This window comes from Talpa occidentalis, unplaced genomic scaffold (genome assembly GCF_014898055.3).
Source record: "Talpa occidentalis isolate TD23 unplaced genomic scaffold, MPIMG_talOcc4v2.1 talOcc4.14, whole genome shotgun sequence".
NCBI lineage: Eukaryota > Metazoa > Chordata > Mammalia > Eulipotyphla > Talpidae > Talpa > Talpa occidentalis.
Window position 1 is genome coordinate 55,739,608 of NW_023601433.1, and position 15,791 is coordinate 55,755,398.

General features: G+C 40.4%; 1 protein-coding gene across 1 annotated transcript in view; it reads right to left on the reverse strand.

Annotated features, from left to right (window-relative positions):
- Positions 1 to 6,701: 6,701 nt before the first annotated feature.
- Positions 6,702 to 15,791, reverse strand: part of IL15RA (interleukin 15 receptor subunit alpha) — a 47,984-nt gene continuing 38,894 nt past the window's right edge. Inside the window, exons 4-8 of the mRNA XM_054694675.1 lie at positions 14,884 to 15,078; positions 14,294 to 14,326; positions 13,965 to 14,060; positions 10,451 to 10,523; positions 6,702 to 7,424 (exon numbers count right to left, since the gene is read on the reverse strand). Coding sequence (XP_054550650.1) covers positions 7,265 to 7,424; positions 10,451 to 10,523; positions 13,965 to 14,060; positions 14,294 to 14,326; positions 14,884 to 15,078 — 557 coding nt within the window. The 3' untranslated portion in view covers positions 6,702 to 7,264. The remainder of the gene's footprint in view (positions 7,425 to 10,450; positions 10,524 to 13,964; positions 14,061 to 14,293; positions 14,327 to 14,883; positions 15,079 to 15,791) is intronic.

The window sequence follows — 15,791 nt, forward strand, 5'->3', positions numbered from 1 at the left end:
CAGTCACTAGGTACATTTTGTGTGGCATTTGCCTTATTAGAGAATATGCAGAATGGAAATGTTCTGATGTACAGAGATCACAGAAGCATGATTGTAGTTAGAGGTGAAGAGTGTTTGCAGAAAGTGCTCTGGGATAGGAGGGGCATCCATCAGAACACAGACTAAAGGTTATTCAAAGGGGCACTGCTGGAACTGTGTTTATACTCTAAGGAGGATATCAGGAAAGTTAAAAAGATTGTGTGTGGTAATAGCACTCTCAAAGCAAAATGTCAGTACTAGTATGCTTACTTTGAAAGCTAACTGAACCTGGGAACTAATATTAGAATTTCCTTTTTTAAGTGTTGTTTTTTTTTTATTTTAAAGATTTATTTATTGATGCATACAAGAACTGGGGTATAGGTCAGAGGTGTGGGGGGTGAGAGAATTCACCAGAGACAGAGTGGGGAGCAGAACAGGCAGATCGACCAAAATATACTGCTGAGGGGAGCAGTGGGCGAGTCAAGAGAGGTCTGCTGCACCATGTGGGTAGCTCCTTGGCCGGGTATTGAACTCGTGCTGCAGTGGCTGCAGATAGCTTCATAGGTTGCGTCTTAACCCCTTGCACCACCAGGGAGGACCTAAGTGTTAAGATTTTAAAAACAATATCTGGTGTGTTTCAAACAGAAAAACAATGTTTAAATATCCGGTAAAAATATAAATTTTTAAAATAAGTATTAAACATACCCTATTATTTTAACATAGGTGAGTAGATGAGACAAATAAAAGCATTACTAAAAAATATAAACTGAACTCTACATGAAAATGAAGTATCTATTCCTTTTAAAAGTGTAATCTCTAAGAGGCTTCCATGATTTCATTAGTTGTGAATATATTTTTGTATAAAATTTTCTGCTTTTCTTAACCATGATAGTGAGAAGAAAAACAATTATGAACTAATTACAACTATTTTTCTTTGATTCATAGTTTTTAAATACACCTTTTTGATAAGTTAGAGATCTTTTTGAATTCTAATAAGAATCAGTAATACATTTATAGGAAGCTCTAGTTATTTGTTTCAAAGAGAGCATTTCAAATTTGTCTCCATCTTCTTTCATTTTATCCTCTATAGAGAGATTTTGACAGTTACCCATATAAAAATAAATGTTATGTTATATTGCGTTTGTTTAAATGGTATTTGAAATAAAATAATATTCTTACAATAGGTGTGTTAAAACACCATAGTGTGTTGGAGACTATGCATTAGTTTGTCTTCTCACAAAATTATTCTCAAGATATATTTCAGATTTAAGATTTGTAAAAAAATAACGAGGTGATGATACTAGACCAACCTAAGATATTCATCTATAGATATTTTAAAATATCACCAAGGGCAGGGGCCATATTAAAAAAAGGCCATTGTCTTAGTATGCTGGGGCTGCTATGAGGGAACGCCACAGACTGGGTGGCTCATAACCAGCTTGGAGGCTGAGAGTCCAAGTGCAGGTATTTTTGGTGTTTGGTGAGAAGCCCATTTCCTGGGTCATAGGTGTTTGTCTTCTCTATGTTCTCACAAGGGCCTAGGTGTAAGGGGCCTCTATGGAGTTTTGTACAAGGGTACTAACTCCATGCATGAGGTTCCACTCTTATGACCTCATCACTCCCCAAAGGGGGTTGATACTCTTCCCTTGGAGGCTAGGATTGCAACATATAACTTTTATATACACAAACACACATGCACACACACCTGTGCACACACACATTCCCTAGGTATGAGACTCAGTTTCGACTCTAGGAAGTATAACCAACTTCAGTAAAAACACTGACAGTGATGCTGGAGGTCCCTAAGGAAATTGACCAGCCAACTTACTCAGTGTAGGGGGCCTACAATCTTCAAACCCCACACAAGTGCTTAAAAGTTTCAAATTTGTTAAGAGGAAGTAATCAAGGATTGCTGAATACCTGAAAAGAGCTTCTGAAATGAACACTGGGTATCAAAAGAAACAAAAGAATCAATTGTGAGGAAATAGTGTGTGGGGAGATGAAAACAGCTAAATATCTTAAATGTATTCAGAGAATAAGAGAAGATACTGCAGTTGTGAAAAAACCGGATCTAGTAAGTCCTCAATGACGTTAACAGGCTATTGGCAACTTTGACTTGAGCACAATGACATGTTGAAAGCAGATTCTGAAATACTTTTTTTTTTTTCTTTTTTTGCTTTGGTAATTTTTTTTTTTTAAATAATAAATTTTATTTTTATATTCCCCATACAATTGCAACCCCCCCATTCTGACCCCAATCCCTCCCCTCCCGCCCCTCACCCCCCAAAAAGTGTCTCTGGTTCATAGTTTTTTGTTGATTTTGATTTTCACTTTCTTATAGTTATTCATTTTCCTGGTCCCTTATTTAAGTTTTCTAGATTCCTGCTATGAGTGAGACCATCCGGTATTTTTCTTTTTGTTTTTGGCTTATTTCGCTGAGCATAGATCCTGAAATACTTTAACATAAACTGGCATTGTTTACTTTTCATCAACATTATAACAAAGGAACATTATTGTAACACCTACTGTATACAAATATTTGTAGATAAAAGTATTATAGAAATCAAAAAGCCCTAAAAAACTGTTGGAAGGATCCATTGAGAAAAATATGCAGAAAGTAGAGCCAAAACAAAGGTTGAAAAAGGAAATAATCAGAACCAATATAAGAATTGAACATCTACATAATAAAGAGTTTCAGGAGAAAACCGACTGGGAATTTTTTTTTTAATCATGAAAATTAACCATAATAGGGTATATGAGTTTCCAGATAGAAATGCTTAGCATATTTGTAATAGTGTACATTTTATGGACCATTTTTAAGAAACTTAAATTTTCAAGTATATTCAACAATTATATTATTTGCTTTAGCATTTTAAAGGCACTTAAACTACTTCTTGAAGGTTTTGCTACTAGGTGGCTATTTAAAAACCTCTTCCCTATCATTCTGTAACCTTGAAGTCATGAAGCTATTTGTGCCCTATGCTTGTATCTTCTCCACTTCTAATCACAGTATCAGGCTTACTATCAAATTCACCCAGCAATTCTTGTCACTCTAGTTCTTCAAATTCGCCCCACAGATCCTTATCAGCAAGCAAATCCTTGAATTTTTACATCTTTTGCAAAAATCTGCTTCAAAAATACCTGAATTTTTTGGTTCGGAGCAAAGTTTATGAGTGAGGTTTATGAAGCTTTGCTTTAAATTCAAAATCACTGTTAATTTCCTCTCATATCATCAATTTCACTTTGATGGAGGCTTCGAGTAGAAAATTTGGGATGGAGGCATCACAAAGCAGACACTAAAGATGGGGGGTGGAAATGATTAAACCAGCTGTAGAAATGAAAAGTCCTTAAGTGAGACCCAGAGAGAGGGATATGGGAATTGTCAGTCATTACAACGGACTCCTATAGGAAATACCAGTAGGTGCAAGCAGATAGCTCCTGTCTCGCCTGCTGCTCCCCTCAGCAGTATATTTCAGTGAATCTGCCTGTTCTGCTCCCCACTCTGTCTCTGGTGAAACCGCCCTCCTTTCTTCTCCCCCCTTCCCCAACCTCTGGCCTACATCCCAGGTCTTCTATGCAACCAATAAATAAATAAATCAGTAGGCTCAAACCAAAGGTGGGGATATGCTGAGGGACAGCACAGAGAATCACAGGTCCTGACAAATTAACCCAGTGACACTCTAGAAGTGATAAAACTACAGATAAAAATTTCACAAAGGAATGTACTCCTCCATAAAAAAGGAACACTCTGTAAGAACAACTCCACCCCGCTCTGCCTATGGTGAATCCTTTCACCCTCCCGCATCTCTGGCCTGTACCCCAGCTCTTGTATAAATAAAATAAATCTTAAAAAAAAAAAAAAGAACAACTCCAGCCCTGGCAAAATTCAGCTTTCCTCCCAAGACTGCCTGCCTGTGTCTATGCAGGCGTCTCTTGTGACAAACTCATCCCCTCAAATCCAGCTCTTTCTGCCCACTTGTAACTGTGCAAGTGTCTTCTTTCCTTTTTTTCCCCTAATAAACCTGCCCTTTTGGGATCTAACCTTCACCGACCAGTGTCTGTGCAAGCCTCTTCTGGCAAACTCACCATCGGCCACTTAAAGGGGCACTCTGCAGAAACTTCTCAGTGGTAACCCAAAGATCCCACTTATCTGAACCCTACCTCTCATCAGAACCCATCAACCTGCAGCATCACTCATCTTCTGCATATCTATGAATTCCAGTCTGGATTAGAAATTTTTCATCACTCTTTTTATGTCATGTATTGTTTTTCTTACATGTTCTTTACTGTGGTGGATTAAGCCCACAGCCTGCTTTGCTGAGCACTTTGTCAGCCATCTGTCCCCAAATAAACAATGACTTCATTGGTATGGACAAGTTTTCCTGGCATGAAGGCAAAGGGGCTATATGGTACCATGATAGTATAAGATAATTTATCAAAATACTGAGTCTTATTCAAGGACTTTGTAGTCATCTACCTTCTTCCAATGCTGGATTTTTTTCTCTCTGCCTTTAGCGAACACCTTTTCTGATCCTCCCTGGCCTGGCCTTTCATGGTGGGGTCGCTGGAGCGAATGACCTCTAAACAAGTGGTTATACCGAAGCAGTGTGGCCTGCAGCTCGCCCTCATGCTCTGTGCACCCTGCACAGAGGATGCAGTGCCTGCTCTCTCCACAGCCAGTCACAGCAGCAGCTACTCCCCTCCTCACCCACTGCATGCATCACACACCCACCTCTGGCCTGGAGCAGCAGATCTCCGTGAGAGCGGGAGGCTCACCTGTCAGTGCTCAGGCCCAGCCAGGACTGGGCTGGCAGCCATGCGGCCTTTGCGCCTCCCCTGCAGGCTCCACTCCATACTTAAACATTACTTAAACATTTCTACAGAAGGACTACATCATCTGATAAAAACTCACTTTACCCCTTTAGTCCTCTAACAAAAAAGTCCTTATTCTCCACTCCCACCCTCTGGTCTGTTCAGACCTCATCTCCACTTTACTTTGTTAACTTCCATCACTAGACCTAATTTTTATGAGATTTACTCAGCTTGATGCTTTACAGGCTTTCCCAGAGCTCATTTTTTCTGTCACTCTTCCAGAGACAATGGTGAATTTGAGCCACTCTCTGAACTAACCACACCTAATGGAAATCTTGCAGAAGTCTAGTTTCAGTAAACATCCGCCCAATTTTGGCTTGTGTTTTCTGTGAAATCAGAGTTTTAAAATAATAAGGATCACACTCATAAAACTCCTTAACCAAAAACAATCTGGATCCAATTAATAGCAAACTCTGAAAACTTAGGGGCAAGCAGCTGAAGAGACGGAAAAAGTTTCCTCAATCAGGTTCTGGGTAATCAGGTAATTTAAGCCAGAATACAGTAGCCCAGGTCCAGTGTTAACTGTGAGTTTTTCTACTTGTTGAAAAAGATACTTGCAGAAGTGAAAATGGTGTGGCTCTAAAATTCCCAACACCAGCAATTTTAAATCCCTGCCTGCCTTCAGTTTAGCGAAAACATCTGAATTGAGATATAAACGTCAGTAAGCAATGGCACTTGCTATGCCTATGCCCCACCTCCTAAATACCTGCCATGGCCACCCGGGTGCCCTTGGCTGGCTGGTGGGGCAGGTGGGTGTGATTTATAGTAGAGATTGCTGCCCCTGCCCCCCAACCCTGGCCTCATTCCTAGCATTAATTGAGTCCCTTTTCTTTGGGCAAGTAAACTCTAGGCTCAAGTTTTCTCATCTATAAAATGAAGAGGTGCATTAAGCTCCTGATTTTATAAGTGTCATAAACAGTAAAGAAAAGCAAAGCAATGCACGATAGTGTGCGGACAGCTGTGCCTGGGCCATAGCCTACCACTTGTTGCTTCTCACATGGAAATCCTATTAAGAATTCACCAAAACTAGGGCCTCCCTGGTGGCGCAGCGGTTGAGCGCTGGGTTGCGAAGCTGCCCGCAGCCTCTGCAGCGCCAGTTCCATCCCCGGCTGCTCCCCGGCCACCAGAGGAGGGTCCCACATGGCGCGCAGACCTCTCCTGCCGCCCGCTGCTCCCCTCAGCAGTGTACTTCGGTCCTTCTGCCTGCTCTGCTCCCCGCTCTGGCTCTGGTGAATTCTCTCACCCTCCCGCGCTTCTGACTGTACCCAGTGCTTGTATAAACAAACAAATAAATAAATAAATAAAACATGCCTCTATTAAAAAAAAAAAAAAAAAAAAGAATTCACCAAAACTCATCTGGTCCAGTTCTAGGCTGCACCTTCTTTCTTTTCTTTTTTTTGGGGGGTGGTATTTAAATACAAGTTTATTTTATACACACACACACACACACACACACATATATATATTTTACATCGTTCTTGTACAATGTATACTTTCTCCTCTCAGGTGTAGTCCCCATGGAATCCCCACCACCAATTCACCCATGCACCATCACCATAGTCCCTTGTGCTCTTCTCTCCCCTGTTTTGATCCTTCTCCCTCTTCTTCCCATTTGGAACTCTATAATCTGCTCTTTTTCTCTTTTTGTTTTTGTGATACATTTCTGCTTAGTGATTGTTATATTCTTAGCACTTTTTCGTATTGAAAATAGATGTTTTATTTCGTTTATACAAGGTACAATTTCAAAATACAAATAATATATAACATTTGGATATACTAGACAAAGAAGTATAAATATAGATGCATGTCTGTAAAATGTCACTCAGTTCTTTTTTTTTATTCTGAAAAACACTTCAATTAAGAGGATCCATTGGGCACTGATAATCTCTCTATTCCTTTTCTTTATTGGCTCTCAATGCATGCAGAGCACCTGAATGGAGAGTTTTTAGGAGCTGAAATGCTGGTGTCATGCTTGTAGACGCCTCTCAAGTCAGGAGAAAAGACTTGGAATTAACTAAGAGTCTCAGGTATATTTCTTTTCTTTGTAAACTGCAAGTCAGGATGAGGGAAGGAAGATAGTCGAGTAGAAAAGCTGTCCTGAATAAATGTCACAGTGAAATAAAAAACCTGGATAGGAGGTCTGGAGGCTTTCAGCAACTTCCAGGAGAGCTGAGACACTCCACTTTCTGCCTTAGACAGGGCAATGCAAGGCAGTGCGGCAACACAGACAGCTTCCATCCTATGCCTGGAGAACCTATCATCCAGGCAGTTCCTAGGCTGGGCACAGACAATAAAATGATACTGCACATTTCCTCATCCTGGAGGGCTTTACCCTGGAGTCCAACTCCTTGAGTCTTATCTGGGTCCTCTTCAGTTAGAGCAGTGTTGGCGCCCTTGCTGGCCTCTGGTTTTCCATGGAGTGACGTTCGTTGTAAGCGTAGCTTTCTGTGTCTTCCTCTCTGTAGTTGATTTCCCTCGTCATTGGTATATCTTCTGTGTTTTCCGTTTCAGCACTGGGTATCTGAAAAGTTTGCCTATAAAGCATGTAAGTCACAGGTTTTGAAAAGAGGCGATGGGCACCCTTAAGTCAAATGAACAGATAGTCCCCATGGAATTCTCCGAGGGAGAAAACCTAGATTGCCTCCATTCTTAGAGAATATTGAAATCTTTTTTTTTTTTTTACATCCCTCATTTGCCAAAGATTTACTGATGTTGTTGGAGCAAATTCCTGGACTTTGTCAATTCTCTGTTCAAAAACAATAGTTCAAATGGTAGGAATAAGAAAAGGACAGAATAATGAGGGGCCTGGCTAGATGTGATCAGCTTGATAAAAAATGGTATAATATTTATAAGCTTTTAAAATAGTACTTGGCATCTAGTGTTAAGCAAAGAAAGTACATGAATCAGTTCTTGAATAACTAGGAACAGGAGAGGCAGAACATCTTATTTCCACGTTGACCTGTGTGGTTGAATGATACATTTGGGTCAGCAATTATGTCCATGGATTATATAATCTCCCTCCTGAGGGGAAGCAGCTTTTTAGGACATTTGCAAATAAGCACTATGAACTCCTTGAAACTATATATCTGAGCCAAATTACCAAAATAATTCTCTAAAAGCCAACTTAATTGAATGAGAAACCTAGGAAACAATTTGCAAAAAAATCAGTTTATGGAAAGAATTGTCACCAAATGACCAAGTGGCCACATTTATCAGATTTACCAATTCTTCTTAATGATATATATGCATGAATATATTTTTTTAAAGATTTATTTATTTATGTATACAAGAACTGGGGTACAGGCCAGATGCACAGAGGGTGAGAGGATTCACCAGAGACAGAGCGGGGAACAGAATAGGCAGATTGATTGAAATACACTGCTGAAGGGAGCAGCAGGCAAGACAGGAGAGGTCTGCCACGCCATGTAGGACCCTTGCCAGCCTGCCAGGATTGAACTGGCGCTACAGAGGCTGCGGACAACTTCACAGCACTGTGCTCAACTGCCTGTGCCACCAGGGGAGGCCCTGTACATGAATATTTTTTTAGTGTAGTCAGCGAATATTGTTATTTTCCTCTTATAAGAATATTTATTGGCCATAAATAACACATTTATAAATTCTTTTTAAGAATATATCTTCAGCAAAAGCAAACTAATTTGAAGGGACATCTGCACTTTTGTGTTCATTGCAGCTGAGTTTATAATCGCCAAGTAAGTAATGGAAACAACCTAAGTGCCCAAGGACAGAGTAGTGGATTAGAAAGATGTGGTATATATACATAATGGAATACTACTCAGTTATTAAAAAACAATGTACTTTCGCAATTTGTGACAACATAAATGGAACTAGAGTGGAGAATGCTAAGTTAAATAGGTCAGAAGGTAAAAGACAAATATTGATGGTTTCATTTATATATGGAGTCTAGTGAATGAAGCAAAAGGTCGGACAAAACCAAACCAATTACAAGCCCTAGAAAACTGACTGGAATCAAGGTTATGGGGGAAGGGTAATACCATGGGGAGGGGCACAATGGATGAGAGGGTGTGGTTCTCTGCCTCTGAATCACATGCAGTGTTGTTAACCAACATTACCTCAAAAAATATTTTTTAATTTATTTTTTAAATAATTTAAAAAATTAAAAAACTTTTAAAATTATTCCTAAAAAAGAAAATGTATTCCTTTATAATATATTAAATAAATAGATTTAGTTGCTATAATCTGTTAAGAATATAACTCTAGGGCCTCCCTGGTGGCGCAGCAGGTTGAGCTCCGCACTGTGAAGCTGTCTGCAGCCTCTACAGCGTGGATTCGAGTGCCGGCCAGCCAGGGAGATACCCACATGGTGAGGCAGACCTCTTCTGCCACGCCCTCTGCTCCCCTCAGCAGTGTCTTTGGTCCGTCTGCCTGTTCTGCTCCCCGCTCTGTTTCTGGTGAATTCTCTCACCCTCCCATGCCTCTGACTGTATGTACCTCAGTTCTTGTATAAATAAATAAATCTTAAAAAAAAAATGTAACTCCAACATTTTTATGTGGAAATTGTTTTTATAATGACATTTTGAAAATCCTTTTAAAAGTCATTTTCTATTTTGCCAACATTGTAGCATCTTTTGGATTGCTTTGACAAATTTTTGAGTAGTTTATCAATCTTAGCTTGCTGCTTTCTATTACATTTATGATTTATGAGGTTTGTGACATTACTTATTGCTTGGGGTGGTATTGACAGTCCTTGAAGAATTTAAGTGAATTTTTAGATTGTTTTTTCATTTTGTCCTTAGAGTAGCATTTCATGGACTTCCTGTGGCAATATTAGGCTAAACAATATATTGTTATGCTATTCTTAACAGAATATTTTATAACTAGTAACCGAAAGTTTCGTTTCAACAAATCTAATAATCATGTATGTGTATTGCTGATAGATCCAGAGCAGTCTTATCACTGTGGAATGCTGAAATGCTGCTCATTAATGATAGAAGTATGAAATTAAGACCAGTAGGCCATTTGAGGTCTTATGAAAGAATGACAAAAATGCCTAAAGAAAATAAAAAGAAAGAAAAACTGAAATTTCAGCAAGTGTCAGAAACAAATCTTGTCCCAAATGCTGAAATGGAGAATTCCAACTATTATAAATACAAAAAATCAGGTCAAAGTGAATGAGTATATTATATTACCAGAAACTTTATCCATATTTAATGAGTACATTCAAGTAGAATATATTCATGACTATATCATAAGAACTGATGCAAATTGCGTTATCTACCAACTCTGTCATTTGGTGCATTCTTTCTGCATTGGATTTTGGTAAACTGACCCCGTCACCAGTTAGCTCTCACAGCTCCATTTCCCACTGGTGACCTGAAACTTGCTTGTGAAGGAAAGAGCTCTCTAGATCTGGCTCAGTGACATGTCTTTTGGCCAACAGAGAAAGGGGTGAGAGTGCGAGCTGGAGTCAGGAACAGGAAAGGTATGTTCCTTTGAGAGGGCGCCCACAGTCATAATGCATAATGCAATTCTCATAGGATTGGAGGAATCTTGCCCACTGTGACTCTCCTGTGCTACTTACCTTGGGTTTTTGTGACATGCCAGGAAAGATGCAACTGCACCACACAATATGATGACAGGTACGGAGATTGCCACTATGAAAGAACAGAACTCAGCTGTTGTCGTGCTGAAAGTCCTCACAGCAGATTCATTTCTAAGAATCTAAAAATCCTTTGCAATTTACATTCCTGAAGATCCAAATGCCTTCCCAACCAGTTCACTGTTACTAACATTTCTTGAGGTCTGTGCAATTCAATCAATTCTACATCTGAACAAGAAGTGCACTTCTTTCCTAATAGCACTGCCCCTTCACACTATTCCTGTTCTCCTCCTCCTAGACCTTGTACCTCTTGAGCAAAGTGACGCAGATGACAAGGGTGATGGGGCAAGGATGGAGTAAGTCAGGAGGGGAGAGGAGGGGCCTCAGAGACCAGAAGCTAGGGTGGAGGTATGAAGACGAGGAGGCCAGAAATATGACTGTTAATCCCAAGTTAAGAAAATAGGGCAGAATTCCTCCTTAGGTGTCCCCTGGTACAACATCCCCCTTCAACTTCACAGAATCCTGACTTAGAAACAACACCATGCAGTGCTTTCCCCTCCCCTTCCATTTTCATTATTGTTCTTTGTACCTTTTTATGGCAGAGGAAGAGTGGGAAGGAGAAAGAAGTAGTATTATAGGTGAGAGGAGAATAAGAGAGCTTAGGAAAAGGAAGAAACTTGTTTTGACTGAGTTGAAAAGAACTTCAGGGTGGAAGGCCAGTGGTGGTGACAGCCTTTGAAATTTATTAGACAATCTAGGAAGAGTGTGATGTTTCTGTAGAAGAGGACTTAGTCCCAGGGCAGGGTAAGTGAAACTGTTTTTGTTTTTTTAAAGAGGAAGTTTTATTTACTTTTTCTTCCCCAAAAGATTTATTTATTTATGCATACAAGAGCTGAGGTACAGAACAGAGATGTGGGGGTGAGAGGATTCACCAGAGACAGAGTGGGGAACAGAACAGGCAGACTGACTGAAACACACTGCTGAGGGGAGCAGCCGGGGAGACAGGGGAGATCTGCTTCACCACATGGGTTTCTCTCTGGCCGGCTGGGGATTTCACTCGCGCTGCAGAGGCTGCGTTTTGCTTCATAGTGCGGTGCTTAACCCCTTGAGCCACCAGTGAGGCCTCTTTATTTACTTTTAAGGTCACGCTAATTTGTTTTACTTTTTATTTGTTTGTTTAATTCCCCGCATAGAGCAACCATAAAACCAAATTCCTTTTTCCCCACCACCATCCATGTAATAAAAAAAAAAAACAAGCAGTAAAATTATAAAAGCAAGTAACTACCCAAGTAAATAAAAACAAGCATTGAAAAATGTTAGAAAAGAAGTAACGGTAAACATGGGAAATTAGTGAAAGATGATTTGAGTTTCCAGATTTAACATTAATCATTAGTATAACTAAGAAAAAGAAATAGTTTTTTTTTAGCAGAGATGTTAGATCCAATTGTAAGCTATTTCTACATATTGACTAATGAACTTGGTATGCATTTACTCTTCGTGGAGAGATTTATTGGAAAAGGCAAGTTAATAAATCTGTAGTTCCACTTTCACAATGCTCCTTCCTGTTTCTTTTAGTGTGAATAGAAACTGAGTCGAGAAGACCACTTCTGGAACAAAGCAATTTGAGTTCAGTGATTTAACCCTGATCCTTGGCTTCTTCACCAGTTACATCCTGGGGAAGTTTAGTAAAGAAGCTGAAATAGTGTCACTAAGCTTCCAGGTTCTGCACGCATTTCCTTCCTGGGAAGGTGCATGGATTGAAGAGAAAGAGATTTGGTGAGACAGAAGAGGAGAGAGGGAGGAGGAGAAGATGATGACTGCATGGGAAGTACCGTAGCTTCCCAGCTGGACTTCAGCCTCAGCGTGTGAGATCTAAGGCAGGGATGGTGACCCAGATAGCACAGACCTCTGTTAGATGTGGGCGATGAAAATGTCCTTTGTGAATATACAGGGACTCTCAGCACAACCCTGCAAACTAGGCAGTCGGGATGCAGTATTTCTGATATTGCTAGGACCAGAGTCCTTGGATCCCACGGAGGCAACTTTAAAGTAAGGTTGTGAACTCATTATTCCTGGTCAGGGGCTCTTCTCTATCACTTACTGGACTGAGTTCAGAGTAGGTTCTCGATACATTATTGAGATATTTTATAATCTAACATAGATAATAATAATTTAACACTAAATAGATTAAAGTGTCCTTTGCTTTTTAATGGGAATTTGCATTTCACTGTGGTGAATGGGAGTTCCTAGCACAGACTAGGAACTCAGTTTATACTGAATAAACAGATGAAAGATATAATGCAGAGGTAGCTCCTGTAAAGCCTGAGCAAACCGACTGGAGTGTATCTATTTCATGTCTGAAAGACTAGTAGTATAATGCATTTTGAAAAACAAACTTGTCACTACTATGTATTAAATGAATCGACAGTGTAATAAACACTGTGATTGGTGACATTCTAACCCTTTATTTTATAAAAGGATCTTTCAAAATAGCCTAGCAAGGATCAGAGATTAGATATTGGAATAAAGTTATTGGTAAAAAGGCCAGCTACATAAGCCCGTAGATATTAAAGACAATGAAATGACATATATCCAGACTATCCTAAAGATGTTAGAATCTTCATATTCACTTATTTATTTACTCACTCATTCAGTATTTATCAATTATCTACTGTTTATCATTTTCTGTTGAATTAAAATATCAACTTTTAAGAGTGTGATAATCACTTATATAGCTTATCTACGAAAATAAAATATCATATCACTAGTATCAATGGGCTGATTAAAACATTCGGTTAACAATCACCGAGCAGTTCCGGTGGCAGAGCATCGCTTATAGCTTCTCACAAAGCTGAGCTCAATACTAAAATAATTGTTTGAAAATCTATGTAGAAAAGAAGGTCTCAAATTTTATTTATTTATTTATTTTTTTAATTTTGCTTTTTTTTTAAGATTTTTTTTATTTATTTATACAAGCACTGGGTACAGTCAGAAGCGCGGGAGGGTGAGAGAATTCACCAGAGCCAGAGCGGGGAGCAGAGCAGGCAGAAGGACCGAAGCACACTTCTGAGGGGAGCAGCGGGCGGCAGGAGAGGTCTGCGCGCCATGTGGGACCCTTCTCCAGGGCCGGGGAGCAGCTGGGGATCGAACCGGCCCTGCAGAGGCTGCGGGCAGCTTCGCAACCCAGCGCTCAACCGCTGCGCCACCGGGGAGGCCCAAAAATTTTATCTGTAGATTTTTATCCTACAGATGTACTTGCTCATATGCAAAATGATAATTAATCCAATCAATCATTGTTTAATCCAATTAATCAGTCAAAGAATGTAAGCAATCACTTGCCCCAAATAAGGGGGTGGCCAACTAATTGAGGCAAGTCCATACAAAGGAAGATTTTTGTAGCTGTTAAAAAGATGAGGTGGTTTTGTGTACTGAAATGAAGGCTGTCTAAGATATACCATTATGTGAAACACGTTGCGGAGTGGTCAAAGTGGAATACCTATCCATCCTGATTCAGGCATCATCAGTGTGCTGTCTGCACGCCCACTTTCTCTGGAAGGTTGCACAGAAACCTGGTAGCAGCAGTCCTTCCTCCCTGCAAGGGGATTTTTCAGTCAGAGATGGAACTTACTTTTACTCTACCTCCTTTTGTGTCATGTCATATAAAGAGTTGCATAAATAGAGCAATCAAGATTTCTCAATCAAGATTTCAAGCATTGAAGCGGTGCTGTTAGTGATTATGCAGGGAGCATGCACACACCAGGACTGTTCAGCGCCGGGCTGAGGACCCCTGAACACAGACACCGTGGTGACAGAGGAAACACTTACCCGTGATGCTTGTGGCGCTGTGTGTGTGTGCACCTGCAGAGAAGAGATTGCAGCTCAGTTATGGCTATCATTTAAAGGAACTCATTTTTCATTAAGCAGGAGAAATTATGCACAGTTTGACTCTCATCTTACACTCTGAGAGATATATGACTGGCAGAACCAAACTTGCTTTAGCAAGAACAAGCAGAGTAATTCATTTAGATGCTGGGTCATGCATGAGGATCAGATGTGCCCTCACAGAAGATTCTAGTTAGCAAGAGCTCCTCCATCTCCTAGATTGTGCCTCTATGCTGCAGAAGGCACCTCTGTCTCCCATATTGGGAAGATAATAGAGATTCAGAATCTTGGCAGAGGCAGTTTAGTGCCATTAGTCTTGTCATATCTGGGAGATGGACTTCTTTTATGGCAGGATGGAACAGGGGGGACAGAGAGCAGAGCAAGGTGGCTGCAGCAGAAGGCAGCAGCAGAGAGTCTCCTGACTTGGACTGGATGTTGGGAGGAAATGCTGTTGGCCCGCTCCAGAGCCCACCCTCATCTCAGCAGCAGTACTCAGGGAGTTGCCTCCTAAATTGTGCAAAGCCAGTGCTAACCTGGCGTCTCGGGCAAAGTGGAGGTAGTGTGTTCCATACTCTTTGTTGTTGTCTGAGATGGGGCTTGGGAGTGCTTGTTACTGACTACTTCTGTGGTTCCTGCAGAAGGAGGTTTGGATGGCGTCAGCTTGGAGCCTGGTACGGTAGCTGGCTTTGTGGCCACTGTGGTGTCTGACTTGAAAGTGAAAGATGGCTCTGTAGAAAGTTCAAGACATGGAGAACATACATATTTAGAATAGTCTCTTTTCTCAGTTCCAGAAGAAAGTGGACTTAATACTTAGGAGTGTCTTGTGGTGTCTTTTGAGCCTGCCCTGGGCCAACCCTCCCCGCAGGAACAGAGCCCCGGGGCTCTTTAGGAAAATCACTTAAATGGGTAGCATCTTTACCCATCTGGAATAACCACAGGATTTTTGAGAACGCTAAAGGATTCATAGTTATTTATCATGGTGCACATAATTTAAAGACTCCAAAGAATTGAGTAGATCCAGGCTTTTTTTTTTTTTTTTTTTTTTTTTAATTAGAGGAGGCTTCTAAGAGCCATCAAACTTGATTTGCTGATAATTGGGGTTGACGGGAGGTGAATCTCATGGTTCTCGCAGATTTCTGTACATCTCTCCTAGAGGACTGATCGCCCTTCCTCCACTCTCTTCAAGGATGACTTGTTTCACTGAGTTCCACAGATATGTGTTTCTTATAAAACCTTCCACCTGCTAAAGGCTCAGATGATGGTATGACTTTTAAGCAATACATTACTTTTTAATTAAGTATGTGTACTTTTTAAAAAGACATCATGCTGTTGCACACTGACTAGACTACAGTATCATGTAAACGTAACTTTCAAAGGCACTGGGAAACCAGAACATTAGCGGACTTGCTTTGTGTGATATTGGCTTTATTGTGTTGGCTGG